Genomic DNA, 15,147 nt, shown 5'->3' with positions numbered 1-15,147 from the left:
TACTAGGTGCCTGATGACTGCAAATTCCTGTACAAGTGTCCTTCAGCTGTTCCAGCTTGTAGTATCCATTGCTTCAGACAGGTCCTCTAGGTTGTCATCTTCTTCAAAGCTTCTTCCTTTGGAAAGGAGAGTAAAATTTTGGAAAGACTTTGTAAGAAAGTTTATACTTCTACTTTGGCTATCAGAACTATGAATTATCAAACATACATGTCTAGGTATTCATTGACCCAACTTTCACAGGCCTCTCAAGCTCTTTCACAGCTTCCAGACTCTGCCCTGAAGATTCAGGTTATGTCTGTATTAGCAGCTGATTCTCAAGTGGCTAGACACTCAATTAAATGCAGTTATGATACAGTTGACACATCCTCTAGAGCAGCTGCTTCTGGCTCTGTCCTTAAAAGGCACTCTTGGTTGAGGCTTCAACCTTTGCTAGATGACATAAAAGCAAAACTGATGGATGCACCTTTGGATAATTCTGCTCTTTTTGGTTTTGCAGCTGCAGACCTTACAAGAGAAGGGAAAGTAACTTCAAGATTTAAAGCACCCTTTCTATTTCTCCTGTTCCAAAACTCCACAGAAATTTTTCTACTAAGACTCTGTCTGTTAGGAGGCAGGCACCCATTTTCCTCCTCTGCTTCTTTTTCCAGACCTAAAAAGACTGCAAGAAAACCTTCACAGTCTAAGACTACTGCTTCTGGCCCTTAATCCCAGCAGCCCTTTTCAGCCAAGCCAAGTACTCTGTGACTTCCACCCTTTTCCAAGTCTTACTCCTCTATCTCTTCATCTATCCCATTCTTTTCCAGCTTGGGCAAGGATCACTCAGGGTTCTTGGGTTCTGTCTATTATCCAACAAGGATATTTCATGACTTGGAACAATATTCCTCCTTTCATGGGTGTTTCACAACACCCTACAAACTAGTTGACTTTGTTTCCATAAGTTCTTAAATAATTAGTTTCTCAAGGCACAATTCAACACGTGACAATGGACCAGAGAGGCACGGAGGTTTACTCAAGAATGTTTCTTGTCCCGAGAAAGGATGATCCTTGGAGACCAATTCTGGACCTATCCTACTTAAACACTTTCCTAAATGTACCAGCTTTTCGCATGCTGTCTTTACAGACGGTTTCCTTTCATTCCTCGTCACTCTTACATGGCTTCTCTAGATATCAAAGATACCTGCCTTCACATACTTAGCCATCCTATTTTCAGGAAGTGTTTGTTAGTCTGTGGCTTCTTTGCACTTTCAGCTCTCTGCCTTGCCTTTGGACTTTAAACTACCCCAAGGGTGTTTACAAAGTGCTTGGCCCCTATGATTGGTTTCCTCAGGGTCAAAGGTATATGGGTTATACCCATATTTGGATGATCTTCTCTTTCTGGCTCCTTAATCAGAATAGTTGATTCAAAATCTGCAGTTTGCCATTTCTCTCCTGCAGAATGTGGGGTTCACCATCAATTTCCAAAAGCTTTTCTTTCCCTGTCACAAGATCACATTTTTCTAGACTGCAAGTTCAGAACAGACCTCATGATGGCTTTTCTTCCACCAGAAAAAAATGTCCCTCACTTCCTTCTTTGAAAGCCTTCTGCCTCTTCCCTCCATTACAGCCAGGGAGTTTCTGAGACTTATAGGATTTATGGCATCTACAGTACCCATGGTGCCTCTTGCAAAACTGCATATGAGGAAATTTCAGTGGTACCTAATTAGTTTGGATGGAGCATTCTTACCCTCTGGAGTTTGTGATTCCTTTTCTCCCATGCCTAAATTCCAAGCTCCTTTGGTGGGTTCAACAATTTACTCTGAATCCAGGACTTCCTCTATATCTGCCCCAGCCAGCTCAAGAGTTGTTCATAGATGCAAAGAAGGTGCAGGGACTATGATCTCTTTCACAAAGAAAAGAGCATATCAACATCAAGGAAATGAGGGCGCTTATTCTAGCTATGCAGGCTTTTCACCTTGTCTTTCCTCCAGGCCCTCTGAAAGTCTTTACAGACAACACTGCAGTCCTTTGGTATGTCAACAAGCAAGGAGGGACAAAGTCTTACCTTCTTTGCAGGTTAGCTCTCATGGCATGGGATTTGGCAGTTCGGTACAATGTGACTCTTCAAGCAGTTTAGATCCCATCCTCCCAAAAGATCGTGGTAGACACACTAAGCAGGTTCATGACTCAGTCCCAAGAATGGATGCTTCACAGGGATGTTTCTGTACCTGAACCATCGGTGGGGTTACTCCTCTACTGGATCTGCTTGCCTCCCCTCTGAACAGACAACTTCCTCTATTTTGTGGCAGAGTTCCACATCATCTGGCTTGGAAGGTGGATGCCCTATCTTTCTCATGGAAGGGGATGCTTCTCTATGCATTCACCCCCTTACCTCTCATTCAAAAAGTCCTGTTCAAAATTCAGCAGGACAAACCAAAAATTTGCTGGTGACTCCCTTTTGGCCAAAATAGCATTGGTTCCCTCTTCCGCATTAGCCAAGGGCAATCATCACACGTTACTTAATGGAGTGGGCCTTCTCACACAGCACAAGGGATCTAGCCACATCTGTCAACCTTACAACTGACCTTTTGGGTGATAAACTTTTAATTCCTTTCAGACATCTTTTCTCAGAGGATGTGCTTAGGGTTCTGCAGGAGGCCAGGCAACCAAATGCTAGAAAATCTTACTTGTCCAAATGGAAGAGAATTTCAATTTGGTGTCTTTTCTTGAAATCTGGATCCATTTTCAGTAGATGTTCCAGTGGCTCTTCCTTACTTGTATGAGTTACCTGAGTGGTTTGGCTTATTCTTCAGTGAAATTTCACTTGTCAGACATTTCTACCTGCCTGCCATTATCTCCACCTTTGGCTTCCAGATTGGAAGTTAAACTTTTTCTTAAAGGTATCCTTCATATTAAGTCTTCAAGGAAACCAGTTCTACCTACTTGGGATTTGAATTATGTCTTAGAAGCTTACTGTGGCCCTTTTGAACCTGCAGCCTCAGCTTCCTTAAAGTTTTGTACTTGGAAGACATTTCTTTTACTAGCTTTAACCTCTGCTAGGAGGGTTTCTGAGATTCAAGCTTTGATGGTTTCTCCACCTTTTCTTGTTTTTCACAAGGATAGGATCTCTTTGTGTACCAATCCCTCTTTTATGCCCAAGGTTGTGAATGAGTTGTCTGTAAATCAATCTATTCAGTTGCCCACTTTCTTCCCTTCTCCTCAATCCTCCAGTGAAATGATTTTACACACCTTGGATGTGCGTAGACAAATAAGATTTTATTTATGTAAGACTAAGGATATCGGAAGGTTTGATCAGGTGTTTTTCATTTCATACCAGGGCTCTGGGTTTGCATGTCTGTAAACAGACAGTTTCTTCTTGGATTTCTAAGGCAATGTTGTTTTGGTACGACTTTCATGGTAATACTCTTCCTGCTTCTGGTAAGGTTCACTCCATTAGGTCTGTGGCTTCCTCAGGTGCGTTTTTTAAAGGCTTGGCTACTAACACAGATTTATAGGCTGCTGCATGGTCTTCTGTACACCAAGCATTACAAGTTGGATAGCATTTCTAAATCTAGAGCAGGATTTGCTAATGCCATGCTCCATGACTTTGTAGAAACCTCCTCTGTTCCTTCCTCCTCCCAGGGTTTTTACTAAGCTTTTGTATTCTCCCATATGTAAAGAATACTGCAGCATTGAATAGAAGGACATAGAATAGTTGTGTAAAATCTTACCATAACCATAGATGTCTTCCTCTTCTATGCTGCAGTATTCTATCCCCCTCCCTTTGTTCTGGTGTTTAATGAGTCATTTCAGTTCTGAGGATTGTACGCGTGGATGTTTTTTTATGGCTGACGTTGCCAGAACATGTGTGCAATGTCCCAGGTACCTGCAGTAGCTAAAAGCTGTTGTATGTTGGCCAGACATTGGGTTGCTTGGGTGGAGGACTTCAGATATGTAAAGAATACTGCAACATAGGAGAAGGAGATCTATGGTTACAGTAAGATTTTACACAACTGTTCTATCTGCATTGTAGCGCAAATACTCTTATGATGCCTTAAAGATTATAAAACATTTTAATGTGTGTGTGTGTATAAATATATATGTATGTATATATAATATATATATATATATATATATTTTTTTTATATATATATATATATATATATATATATATATATATATATATAGATATATAGATACATATATATATGTGTGTGTGTGATTTTATATATATATATATATATATATATATATATGTATGTATATGTGTATGGGTTCACTACATATGATTGAAAGTTCATATGACCGAAGCCCATTTGACTGAGACCAAATGACCTAAAGTTCATTTGACCAAAAACCCATATGACCGAAAACTCATCTGACTGAAAAACAGCACTGGCATGTCTGTAGGGCACTGTAAGGCAAGTAAAAGGTATATGCCCTGCTCCCCACTGTAGTGCGACCCTGGAGTTAGAATATATTTTGTTAGGGGGGTGTGGGGGTGCAGCCCGCCATATTGGGGGGCTCTAGTTTGATCAGATATTTTGTGGTTTGATTTGATATTGTTTAGTGAAACTGAATTTTGTGGGGGGGGGGGGTTCATCCCCCTAATAATATATTCTAACTCCAGGGTCGCACTACAGAGGGCATATACCTGCCAGTGCTGTTTTTTTGGTCACATGGGTTTTCGGTCAAATTAAGTTTCGGTCATGTGGTCTCAGTCAAATGGGCTTCAGTCATATGTAGTGAACCCATATATATATATATATATATATATATATATGTGTGTGTGTGTGTGTGTGTGTGTGTATATGTATATATATATATATATATATATATATATATATATATATATATATATATATATATATATAGCGGTTAAAGCTAGACCTTGCAGGAGCCCTAAGTTTGATTCCCACAGACTCCAGTTGCCTGTGTCTAACTCTGTTCAAGTCACTTAACTACATAGTGCCCTCCAGGTCACCCCTGAAAAAGGTCTACATGTCCAGTGGCCTTACTTGGTTAATAAATAGTAATATGCATGCATACTATAAAATGTAAGCTGGAAGAGTTAATATTTTCAGTACCTCCGATGTCAAACTGGTACAGTGAGGAAGGACATGTTAAAAAGACTGGATCATAGTGGAAGAAGTCTTGGGAAATAATTTGTTTAAACATGGGAAAGCTAGTACTCTATTCATGTTTTTGCAATATGATACAAGAATGTAGCACTCTTTTGCTGATTTGCCACCAGAAATGTTAGACATAAAAGTCTCACCTAATATAATTGCCGTGCTTCAAGTTATTTAATTTCTGTTTTCATTTTTCTTGCTGGTATTTTCTTGTAATATGACATTTATATTTGTTTGGTCTCATTTCAGTTTGGCGGCAAACTCATTACTTTTGTGAACCCTAAAATCAGTGTCCAGCAAATTCAGAACCCCATTTCACGCCAAGTGGTGGTCAGCCAAGTTGTTACCGAAACAGAATTCTTGAAACAGTCAAATGAGCTACAGCTGGCACTGCATTCGGACAGCATAATCCAGTACTGCCAAACCAAAGTGCAGACGGTGCAGTCGGATTTTGAAAGAAATGTTTGGAACTTTCTTAAGGTATTAACATTTCTTAGTATGCCTCTTTTTTCATGAAGTGTAATTAATTATTTCTGATTATTTGTATTTGTGGTTAAGAATATATTTATATGAGAATATTCATCTTGTGCCTAATCCCAAGTGTGTAATTCTTAACAGTGAAGTGAGGATTCTGGTGGCTGCCAAAAAAGAAATTCTTAGAAAATGGAAAAGTCTAAACCAACCATACTTGAAGTAGCGATTACTGTAACAAAGATAAAAGCACGGGAAATGGGATCTTTAGAAAAGGGTAGGAGTAAATTACATAGAAAAAATGGAAATTGAGGGAACAATACATGCAGAAAAATACATTTGAGGAGGAATGAGGTTTAAGAGAAGGCATGAATTGAACAATTTATGTAATGTCAGATTGATTATTCTCTGTAGCACAATTATATGTAATGCATAATGTGTGTAAATGTAAACTCGTTAATGTGGTTTGATTATTTTTTACATAAATTGTGAGGTACCCACCATAACGATTGTTGTTTTTTTTTTTTTTGGGGTTTTTTTTGCCATTTATTTGTATGTAACTATTGAGTATATGTCAGCTCGGCTTATCTTCCTTTAGAAAAAAATTTCCTTTAGCAAGTCTTTGGAATTAGTGTATTGCTAGTGTGTCCACCAGATGGCAGCATACACTTACCTTTAGACATGGTAGTGGGCATTTTACCATGTCTACTATCCGCGGAGGTGGTGCTGTGGTAGCGTTGTCGCCTCACAGCAAGACATTGTCCCGTTCGATTCTCAGTTAGAGCGTCTTCTGTGGAGACATGTGTGAATGGGCGTACCTTCGTTGAAGGTTGTGCATTAGGGCCGGCAACTCAGCACGTAAAAATCAACTGCCAATCATTAGCGGAATGGAGTTCCACTGTGGCGACCCTAACCGGGAAAAGCCGAAAGAACCAACAACAACTACGAAGTGATAGGATTTCACTTTATGCCTGCAACAGCATGGTAAGGCTGTGTATCACTTTTACCCATACCTCAGATACAGATGACATATGACATTACAAGAGACATGATTATAAAAAAAACATCTGATGTCAGTTTTAATTCTATCCTCAACTGCTGGGTTCGGATCTGACCTAGCCGTTACGAAAGCTCATGGTCACCAAAAACGCTCAAGCTCCTCCCATACCTATAATGCACTATAACATACTACAGATCTCGTTTGCCACTTTTCAGGAAAGACGTGGTTAGTCTGAACTTTTGAGTGTTTGGTTAAGATAAGTTTTTCCTTTCAGTATTTTGTATATTTATCTCCCTCCTTTTGCAGTCTGTGTGACTCTTAAAAAACATTGTTAGTAATATTCTTCTCCTAACTTTTACATGACCTTTAGTTAGAGTACACATCTCTGTAATTCTTTTTGCCATTGCTAGTATTTTCCTGGTTTTTCTTTCTTTTCTTGTGTGTATGTGTATATCTATATCCACACAGACACACACACATATATTTTTATATTTAAAATATTAAATTTATATATTATTTATATATATATTTAAAATATAAAATTTATATATATATGTGTATATATATATATATATATATATATATATATATATATATATATATATATATATATTTCGGTTTTTCCTACATGGAATGCAGGACAGCCTTTACACTTTGCCAAGTATATAATCCGTGTGGTTTGACAGTTGCAATTTACAAAAGTCACTTTCGACCCTAGTCCATTTTCCAAGTGTACTTTTACTTCAGTTATATATTTACATTGGGTACAATCTCCCACATTTATGTGTTCCCTTAGTACTCAAACTACTATTATTGTGACTACCTGTATTTGGTTCTAGACAATTCTTAATGTTAATCCCAGTTTTAAAAAACAAAAGAAGGTTTTGGACCTTATACAGAATAAATTGAGGGGTTACATTTTAAAATGTTCCAGTTGACTTCCACAATATTTTTCACTAACTTTGCTTTTGGGCTGTATGGTACAACCATAGCTCTCTCAAATGTATTTTCTACTTTTGGAGTCTCTTTTTCTTTTAAATCAATACCCAGTAACGGTTTATATGTTTTACTCCATCGTGCTTCTACATAATTAAAACCATCTTCCAGGGTTCCTATTGAATTGTCAACAGCTTAGGTTGTCGAATGCTTAATCATCAACATCTAAGCGTCAAATGCTTAAAATAACAAATGGCCACATCATCTTATTCTTTCCTCGGGAAATTTGAATTTGTGTGGCTGTTATCGGGGATTTGCTCTTTCCCCAATGTAGAGCGATGTTGAAGTTGGTATATTTAGTTGGGGGGTGTGCGGAGCAAAGCCCCCCATTATGTTTGGGTGTGTTTGTATATTTTGTTTACGGACCACCATCCAAATTCTTTCCTGAGGGAAGAATTTGATGATGTGGCCATTCGCTTTTGTTAGCTTTCAACTTTTAGGTGTCAGTGTTTTAGGATTCAACAAGCTAAGCTGTCAATGTTATGATATAGACGCATCTTCCACTATATTCATGGGGTAACCTCATGCGTAAAACATATCTGCCACCTTTCTAAGTTCCTTGTTCACATCTTCTAATTGAGATGTCATCTGGGCTACTCAAATAAATTGCTTTTTAACTATACTTTTCTTTTGACTGAGCAGGTGCGTGGTAGTAAATTCTATATAGGAGTTGCTGAATGTGGGCTTTCTGTAAATTTTGGTTTTAAATCTGTGCATTGAATATATGTATCCAAATAATTTATACCATCCTTGCTGCTCGAACGAGTAAATCTTAAAAAGCTGGATGAATTATTTAAATATTCAATAAAACCACTAACTTTTGTTTCAGATCCTGTCCATAAAACAAAAATGCCATCCAAGAAGCACACATAGACCTTCATATACTTGTAATACTCACAGTTAAATATGTTCCCATTCTAGTAACACCGTGTTGGCATAAATTGAGACACAGGAGGCCCCCATAGTGACACCCTTGTTATGTTTAAAATATTCCCCCTCAAAAATATGTAATTATAGTTCAAAACCAAACCCATAAAATCTGTAATCAAATTAACCTTATTAGAATAGTTAGCATATCTGTGTATACTCTCAGAGAACATACCCATTCCTTCTTCTTCCCTTGGTATTGAGGTGAACAAATCCACTATATCTATGGTCAAAAAAATTGTATCCTTCTCCTGTAGTATATTCTATATTCTACTAAGAAAATCCCACGAATCCTTAATTAAATGGTTTGCATCACTACATATATGTTTTAGCCATTTGTCTACACATACCCCAAAAGGGTATGTTATAGAACCCCGTCCAGCCACTATGGGCCTAAAAACAGAGTTTTCTAGCCCTTTATGGATCTTTGGGGTACCAAAGATGGTAGCCACTACAGGATTTTTCACTTTTAAAAATGAATAAACCTCACCTGAAATTCTGTGATCTAAAAGATATTCCTCTAAAAATAGTCTGTTCTTCTGTGACTTATGTTGATTTCATTGATAGAGGCCATAGAGTATGTTTCAGTATCACTTAGCATCTCAAAAATTCTTTGTGAATACTGTAAAGAGTCAATCAAAACCATCCCCCCACCTTTATCGGGTCTCATTACTCTAATGGATTTATCTTTTCTTATTTGATCTAATAACATTGATTCTCCCTTTTTCAGATTGGACAGTTGGTATTGTTCTATATCTTTTATTTTTAAAGCATACAATTCATCTATTATAGCTTTTTCTAGCACATTTACTGTAGGATCTAGTGGTGGATTAAATGTACTTTTCTTCTTTAATTTATTACTCTTTGTTCTTACTTCCTTAGATTCATCTTGATCTTTGTATACTATAGCCAGATTTAATTTTCTCATATATAGCTTCAGCTCTATAATTGAATCAATATAATCAAAACTTTTCACGTGCACAAATTTAAAATCCTTCATAAATAATGTAAAATTTTTTTTTTTTTTTTTAAACTATAATGTCCGTATAATTGTAAATGTGGTACCCCTCATATGTGTTAACCACCCCATGACATGTAATATCCTTACAAGTAATATTTGTCTCCATTTGTTTCTTCTGTTCTCCCTTACTTTTTTCTGGGCTGGGTGAACCTGCGCTTTCTCCCCCTGGCTCCTAGTCTCTGTCGATCTTGAAAAAAAGGCTTTTGTCTATCATACTGATTGTTTTGGTAATTATAATGCTGATTGTCAGGCCTGTTATATTTCCTAGGTTGTTTATACTGTTGTGTTTCGTCCTGATTTTTTTCATTTATATCATACTCACTATATACCCTAGGCAAGATTTTCTTTTCCTTGTATTGTGTAATGTCTGTCTGTATTTTTTCATATTTTTTCTCAGTTTATCACATTTATTTTCCAAAACTTTAATTTGTTTCAAATATACATTTTCTCATTCAGGGAGCAACCAATCAGTCTAGATAACATTATTTAACTTTCCTACTTCATTTAACAACGTACACCGTTTTTCATCATTACACTTTATGATCTTTTCTAATAGTTCCAAACCATGCCTGTTAAACATTTCCACAAATTCAGCATGCAATACCTCATTATAATCAATGCCAAAAGAAAATTTGTACACCCTTAAACCTTTTGGTACAGTTTTCAAATGCAGGCGTTCAACCAGGTAAGCTTTTTCCATTTGTAAAGATTTCATCTTATACATTTTATTCTCAAAAGCAAAAATCCTGTCTTTAAAAGACCCCCTCCATATACACAGTTTTGCCACAACTCATATTTCTCTCGTCTTATTTAATTGTTAAAATTGAACAGTTTGCCTACTAATTTTTCCATGTCATAAGAGGCAGCTACTGCACTATCGATTATTTTATCTTGCCTCCCTTTTGATACTCCCGTGGGTTTTAAATTATTATTGGCTGCCAAACCTACAGAATTCACTGTTGGAACATCTACAGTATAATTGTATATAACAGTGCCTTTTGGTCATGCACCTGTTCTTTCCACCTTGGCAAGGTCAAAATGAGCAGTATTCTGTTGTTTGAATGTTTCCATATGTAAAATACAGTCATTTTGCCTCAAAATGCCAGCCTCCGCTCCCGTAACAGTACATACTGGTTCAGGACCCTCTTGTCTGGGCTCCACAGATGCCATATATAACTGAGGTAAAAGTACATTTGGAAAATGGACTAGGGTCAAAAGTGACCATAGTAAATGGCAACTGTCAGACCACCGGGATTATGTACTTGGCAAAGTGTAAAGGTTGTCCTGCATTCTATGTAGGAAAAAACGAAAGACGCCTTTGTGACAGGATATATGAACACCAGTATCAAATACTGTCTGGTAATCTTAATAGTGCCCTGTTTAAACATTCATTGCTATGCCCTAGTTTTAAGAACTATTATTTTGGAATTGTAGAACGTATCCTAGTAAATTCTAGAGGTGGGGATTACAGATCTCAGATAGAAGAAAGGGAATTAAAATGGCAGATGAAGTTATATGGCATGCAAGCACCTGGCTTAAATGAAAATGTTTCTTTAATGCCTATATTAAATAACAGGGCTACTGTCTGAAGTACAATATGGGGTATAATGGAGTATTATCTGAAAAATATGTTTATTTTTAAGGATGTCAACAACAAGGAAGATTTATAATTTTTTATATTTTTACATATATTTATACATTTTGCTGTAAAATTATTAGCTGTCCATTTTAAGTAAGACTATGTTTTATGGACATGTTGCCTTTAAAATTCTTCAACAATATTATTGGTTAACTTATTAACTACATTATTTAAATGTGCTGGTGATGAGTGTTTAATGATTCTGATGAAGTTCCAGTAGATGGGGATGAAAGTGCTAAATCCATTTTAATTTTTATAGTAAACTTGGAAGTATTTTAAACTTTGTCATTCTGGTCCTGCTGACTGCAGTGTATCTATTTTGCAGATTAAAAAAAAATGTCAGAAGTGTGGAAATAAGTTACCCTTATCTGATGCCCACCCTTATGTGTATATTATTTAAGCCCTAAACATTTGCAAGAAGATTGTACTATCTGCAAAAATTTCAATCCAAGGCCCTTAGCAGAGAGAAAAAAATAATATTGAAAAGTTTGCTTCCATCCTGTTTTGGAGGTGCTATCTCTGGACCTCAATCCCCCAAAACGAAAACTAAGGAGATCTTGGCTAAATCTCCAAGGCTATGTACTTCTTCCTCACCTTCAGCTGTGCCATGAACGAAAAAAAAAATCTAAAATGGATCCGAAGTCTGCTCAGGTGCTTTTTCCTTAAGATCTCATGAGAAAATCCTTGGATCCAAGTTCTTTGGATCCAAAGATTATGTAGACAACTAGTTAATTCTCCTAAGTTGGATCCAATTCCTTCTAGGGTCCTCTCTTCCTTCTTGGAGAGATGCTGTTCAAGGTCACTGTCCCTTGCCTCACCTTGTTCTTTCAGGAGTCTAACTGAGGAGGATTTGGACAGGATGATGAGGAAGTTTCTGTTGGCGCAGATTCAGATGGATGTTTTCCTGGCTTCTGCCCCTTTGTGTCAGGGAAGCCCATTCATCTCTTACAGCTCCATTGTCTATTCCTTCTCTGATCACAACAGTTGTTTCAAAGTCATTGGATCTGAACCTTCCGGGTCCACCCAACTCAGATCCGAAGATATCTTTATTTTCAGATCCAAAGACTACTCTGCACTGGCTCTGACTTCGTTGGATCCGGATGACTCTCAGAGCTGAAGCTACCTTGCTGTATCCGAAGTGTTGGAGTTAACTCCAAGGTTTTTAGAGCCATCTCTGCTCCTCAGAGCTTCGGTATTGGGTAGCTCGGCTCCAGCTTCCACCTCAGGGGGATTTCCCTCAGGGACAGAGGGAGATGTAACGGTCCAGAAGATGGGCTTCTTGGAGCCCCTGTCTTCTTTCTGTCCAGAGTGGTCTGCCTTTGAGATTATGAAGAGAGTGTTTTCTGTTCCAATAGATTGGACAGATCCAGCCCCTTTAGATCTCCATCCCAGTTCCCAGATGTGTCTGTGCTTGGAGCCACAGCATTCTATGCCACAGGGACAGATAGCTCAAGGCCTCCAGATCACCCAGCAGGGTATTTAAATTTCTTCTGACACTTCACCATATCCACCCACTGAGGAAGTTCTGAGGAAAACAAAGTGCAAAAGGAGGCACTTGGACTGTCTGCAAGAGTCAGTAACTGACCATACTGATTTCGATGAGGGAGAAGGGTCCACACTTTCACCTCCAGAAGACTTCTCATTTGGAGGCATTCTTGAGATCCTTAAACAGAGAGGTGCTTGGACATCCACTAACCCCTTCACAGGAAGAATCAGTATTTCTGGAAGCCTTCGGAGCTGGCCCATCTATCTCCTGGATTACTCCGCCCACCAATGAGCTTATTGATTTGGTCTCTAGAAGGACGTAGAAGGAATCTGACTCAGTTGAGCCAATCCTCTAAAGGCCAGATCAGATTCTCGCTCCACTTGGGTAGTAATTCTAAGGTAAGGGGGTGCCAGTAGATGCCATGGTCGTGGTGGCAGCAACTAAGAACGAACTCGCTGAGGAAAGTTACTCTGTCTGTCTGTCCCACTAACAGGGAGTCTAGTGTGATGGACAGGTTTGGGAAGCATGTCTATGCTTTGGCGATCTTAGCTCTTAGATCCCTAAACTGTTTGGCTCATTTTATAAGACTGTAAAGGGATTTGATCAAAGAACTTTCAAAGTCCCTTTCAGGGACCATTACTGCTGAGGATCAATCTTCTGTGGACTCTCAGCAGGCTACTCTGCAATCCGTTTCAAATTCTTCCATGAGGCTTATCTTGGATGCAGCTGAAAGTGCCTCCAGGGCAGCGAATTCAGGCATATCCATTAGGAGGCATGCCTGGATGTACTTATGTGATTTTATGGAGCCTTTCAAGTCCTCATTCGTCAGTGCTCCGTTTGACAGCAGTTTGTTGATTGGCCTGAAAGTGAATGCCATACTCTCCAGGTTTGAGAAGGATGGAAAGACCCCCTCTCGGTGGTTGTACATTTTTTGACCCATCAAAGATCCTTTTCTAGGCATCAATGAGGTGGTCAGAAAATGTGGTTCAGAAAGTCCCAAGGTTCTTTCCAGGCGAAATGTCAAGATAATTCCCCTAGGAGCAGAGGGGGGAACTGTAATGGATGACACCATCCACGTAGCAGAGGAGGCCCACAAAACCAAGGCTCCAAAGATTTTTTTCTCTGACAGACCCTATCAGCACTCCTGAAAAGAGGCCAAACTGCCCCCCACTGGAGGCAATCGGGGGTCGACTTTCTCTGCACCAGAGAGCCTGGCTAGATTTAACAAGAGATACTTAGGTGCAGAGAATTATTTCCAGAGGCTATATAATTCTCTTTTTTCCTGTCACCTCCAACTGTACACAAGATTCCCGATGTCCCACCCAGTCAAAGGAAACGAGCAGCAACAGAAATACAAAAGCTGCTAGAAAAAAGTCTTCCAAGAGGTCCCACCACACCAGTTAGAATCTGGAACTTACTCAAGAGTCTTTTTAGTGCCAAAGAAAACAGGAGACTAGAGACCAATTTTGGATCTCAGCAAATTGAATAGATCAGTTCAACGTACAAAGCTTTGGGTGGTCGTGGTTCAGTCCATTCTACCCTTTCTGGACAAGGACAACTGGATGTTCTCAGTAGACCTTCAGGATGCATACTGTTACATAAAAATTAACAGGTAATCCAGAAGGCATTAATACTTCTGGCTGGGAGTCAGTCACTATCACTTCAGAGTACTACCCTTTGGCCTCACCATAGCCCCAAGGTGTTCAAATGCATGACAGTAGTAGCTGCTCACTTGAGACTGCTGGGATATTACGAGTGTTTCCATGTTTAGATGAGTGGCTCATTACCGTCCTGACAAGGGATCTACTATTACTAACAAGAGATCAGATTATCCAGACTTCTCATCTGGGGATAACCATAAATTACAAGAAATCTCACGTACAACCAACTCAAACCTTGGAATTCATAGGAGCTGTCTTCTGCACAACTTCAGTGACACCTTCTCGTCCTCTCTTAAGAGTACAGACAATAAGGTTTCAGGTCAGAAAAATAATTCTTAATACCAAAACTTCAGTCTGCTTAATTCTTCAAACCCTGGGGTCTATGACAACTGCCATTATATTAGTCCCTCTAACAAGGTTTCATATGAGAATTCTCCAATGGATGCTAGCAACACAGTGGTCATTTCTTTCCCAGCGCATATGAGCACAGATAACAATCACTCAGGCATGCAAGAAATACCTTTGGTGGTGGATTCGATCAGATCAGGTTTTGCAAGGTCATCCTTTCATTCTCTGTCACCCCAAAGCCTTAATGACCACAGATGCTTCCCAGATTGGTTGGGTGGGGCACTCCTGGGGAAAATAGTCCAAGGCACTTGGCCCCCCGAAGAGGCCAATTTGCATATCAGTGTCCTAGAGATGAGAGCAGTGCTGTTAGCATTGCAAGCTTTTCAGTATGCTCTCCCTTTAGGGATAATTATGATTCAAACAGCCAATATGTCAGTGGTTTGGTACATCAACAAATGAGGAGGAACCAGATCTTAACCTTGTGTCGAGA

The 15,147-nt window shown here is 38.8% G+C and overlaps 1 protein-coding gene across 1 annotated transcript in view; it reads left to right on the top strand.

Moving 5' to 3' along the window:
- Positions 1-15,147, top strand: part of SEC31B (SEC31 homolog B, COPII coat complex component) — a 1,631,704-nt gene that overhangs the window by 756,721 nt on the left and 859,836 nt on the right. The window contains exon 12 of the mRNA XM_044055612.1: positions 5,358-5,588. Coding sequence (XP_043911547.1) covers positions 5,358-5,588 — 231 coding nt within the window. The remainder of the gene's footprint in view (positions 1-5,357; positions 5,589-15,147) is intronic.

Source organism: Protopterus annectens, chromosome 14.part0 (assembly GCF_019279795.1).
Source record: "Protopterus annectens isolate FY-2018-M chromosome 14.part0, PAN1.0, whole genome shotgun sequence".
NCBI lineage: Eukaryota > Metazoa > Chordata > Ceratodontiformes > Protopteridae > Protopterus > Protopterus annectens.
This window is presented reverse-complemented; position numbering and strand designations above follow the sequence as displayed.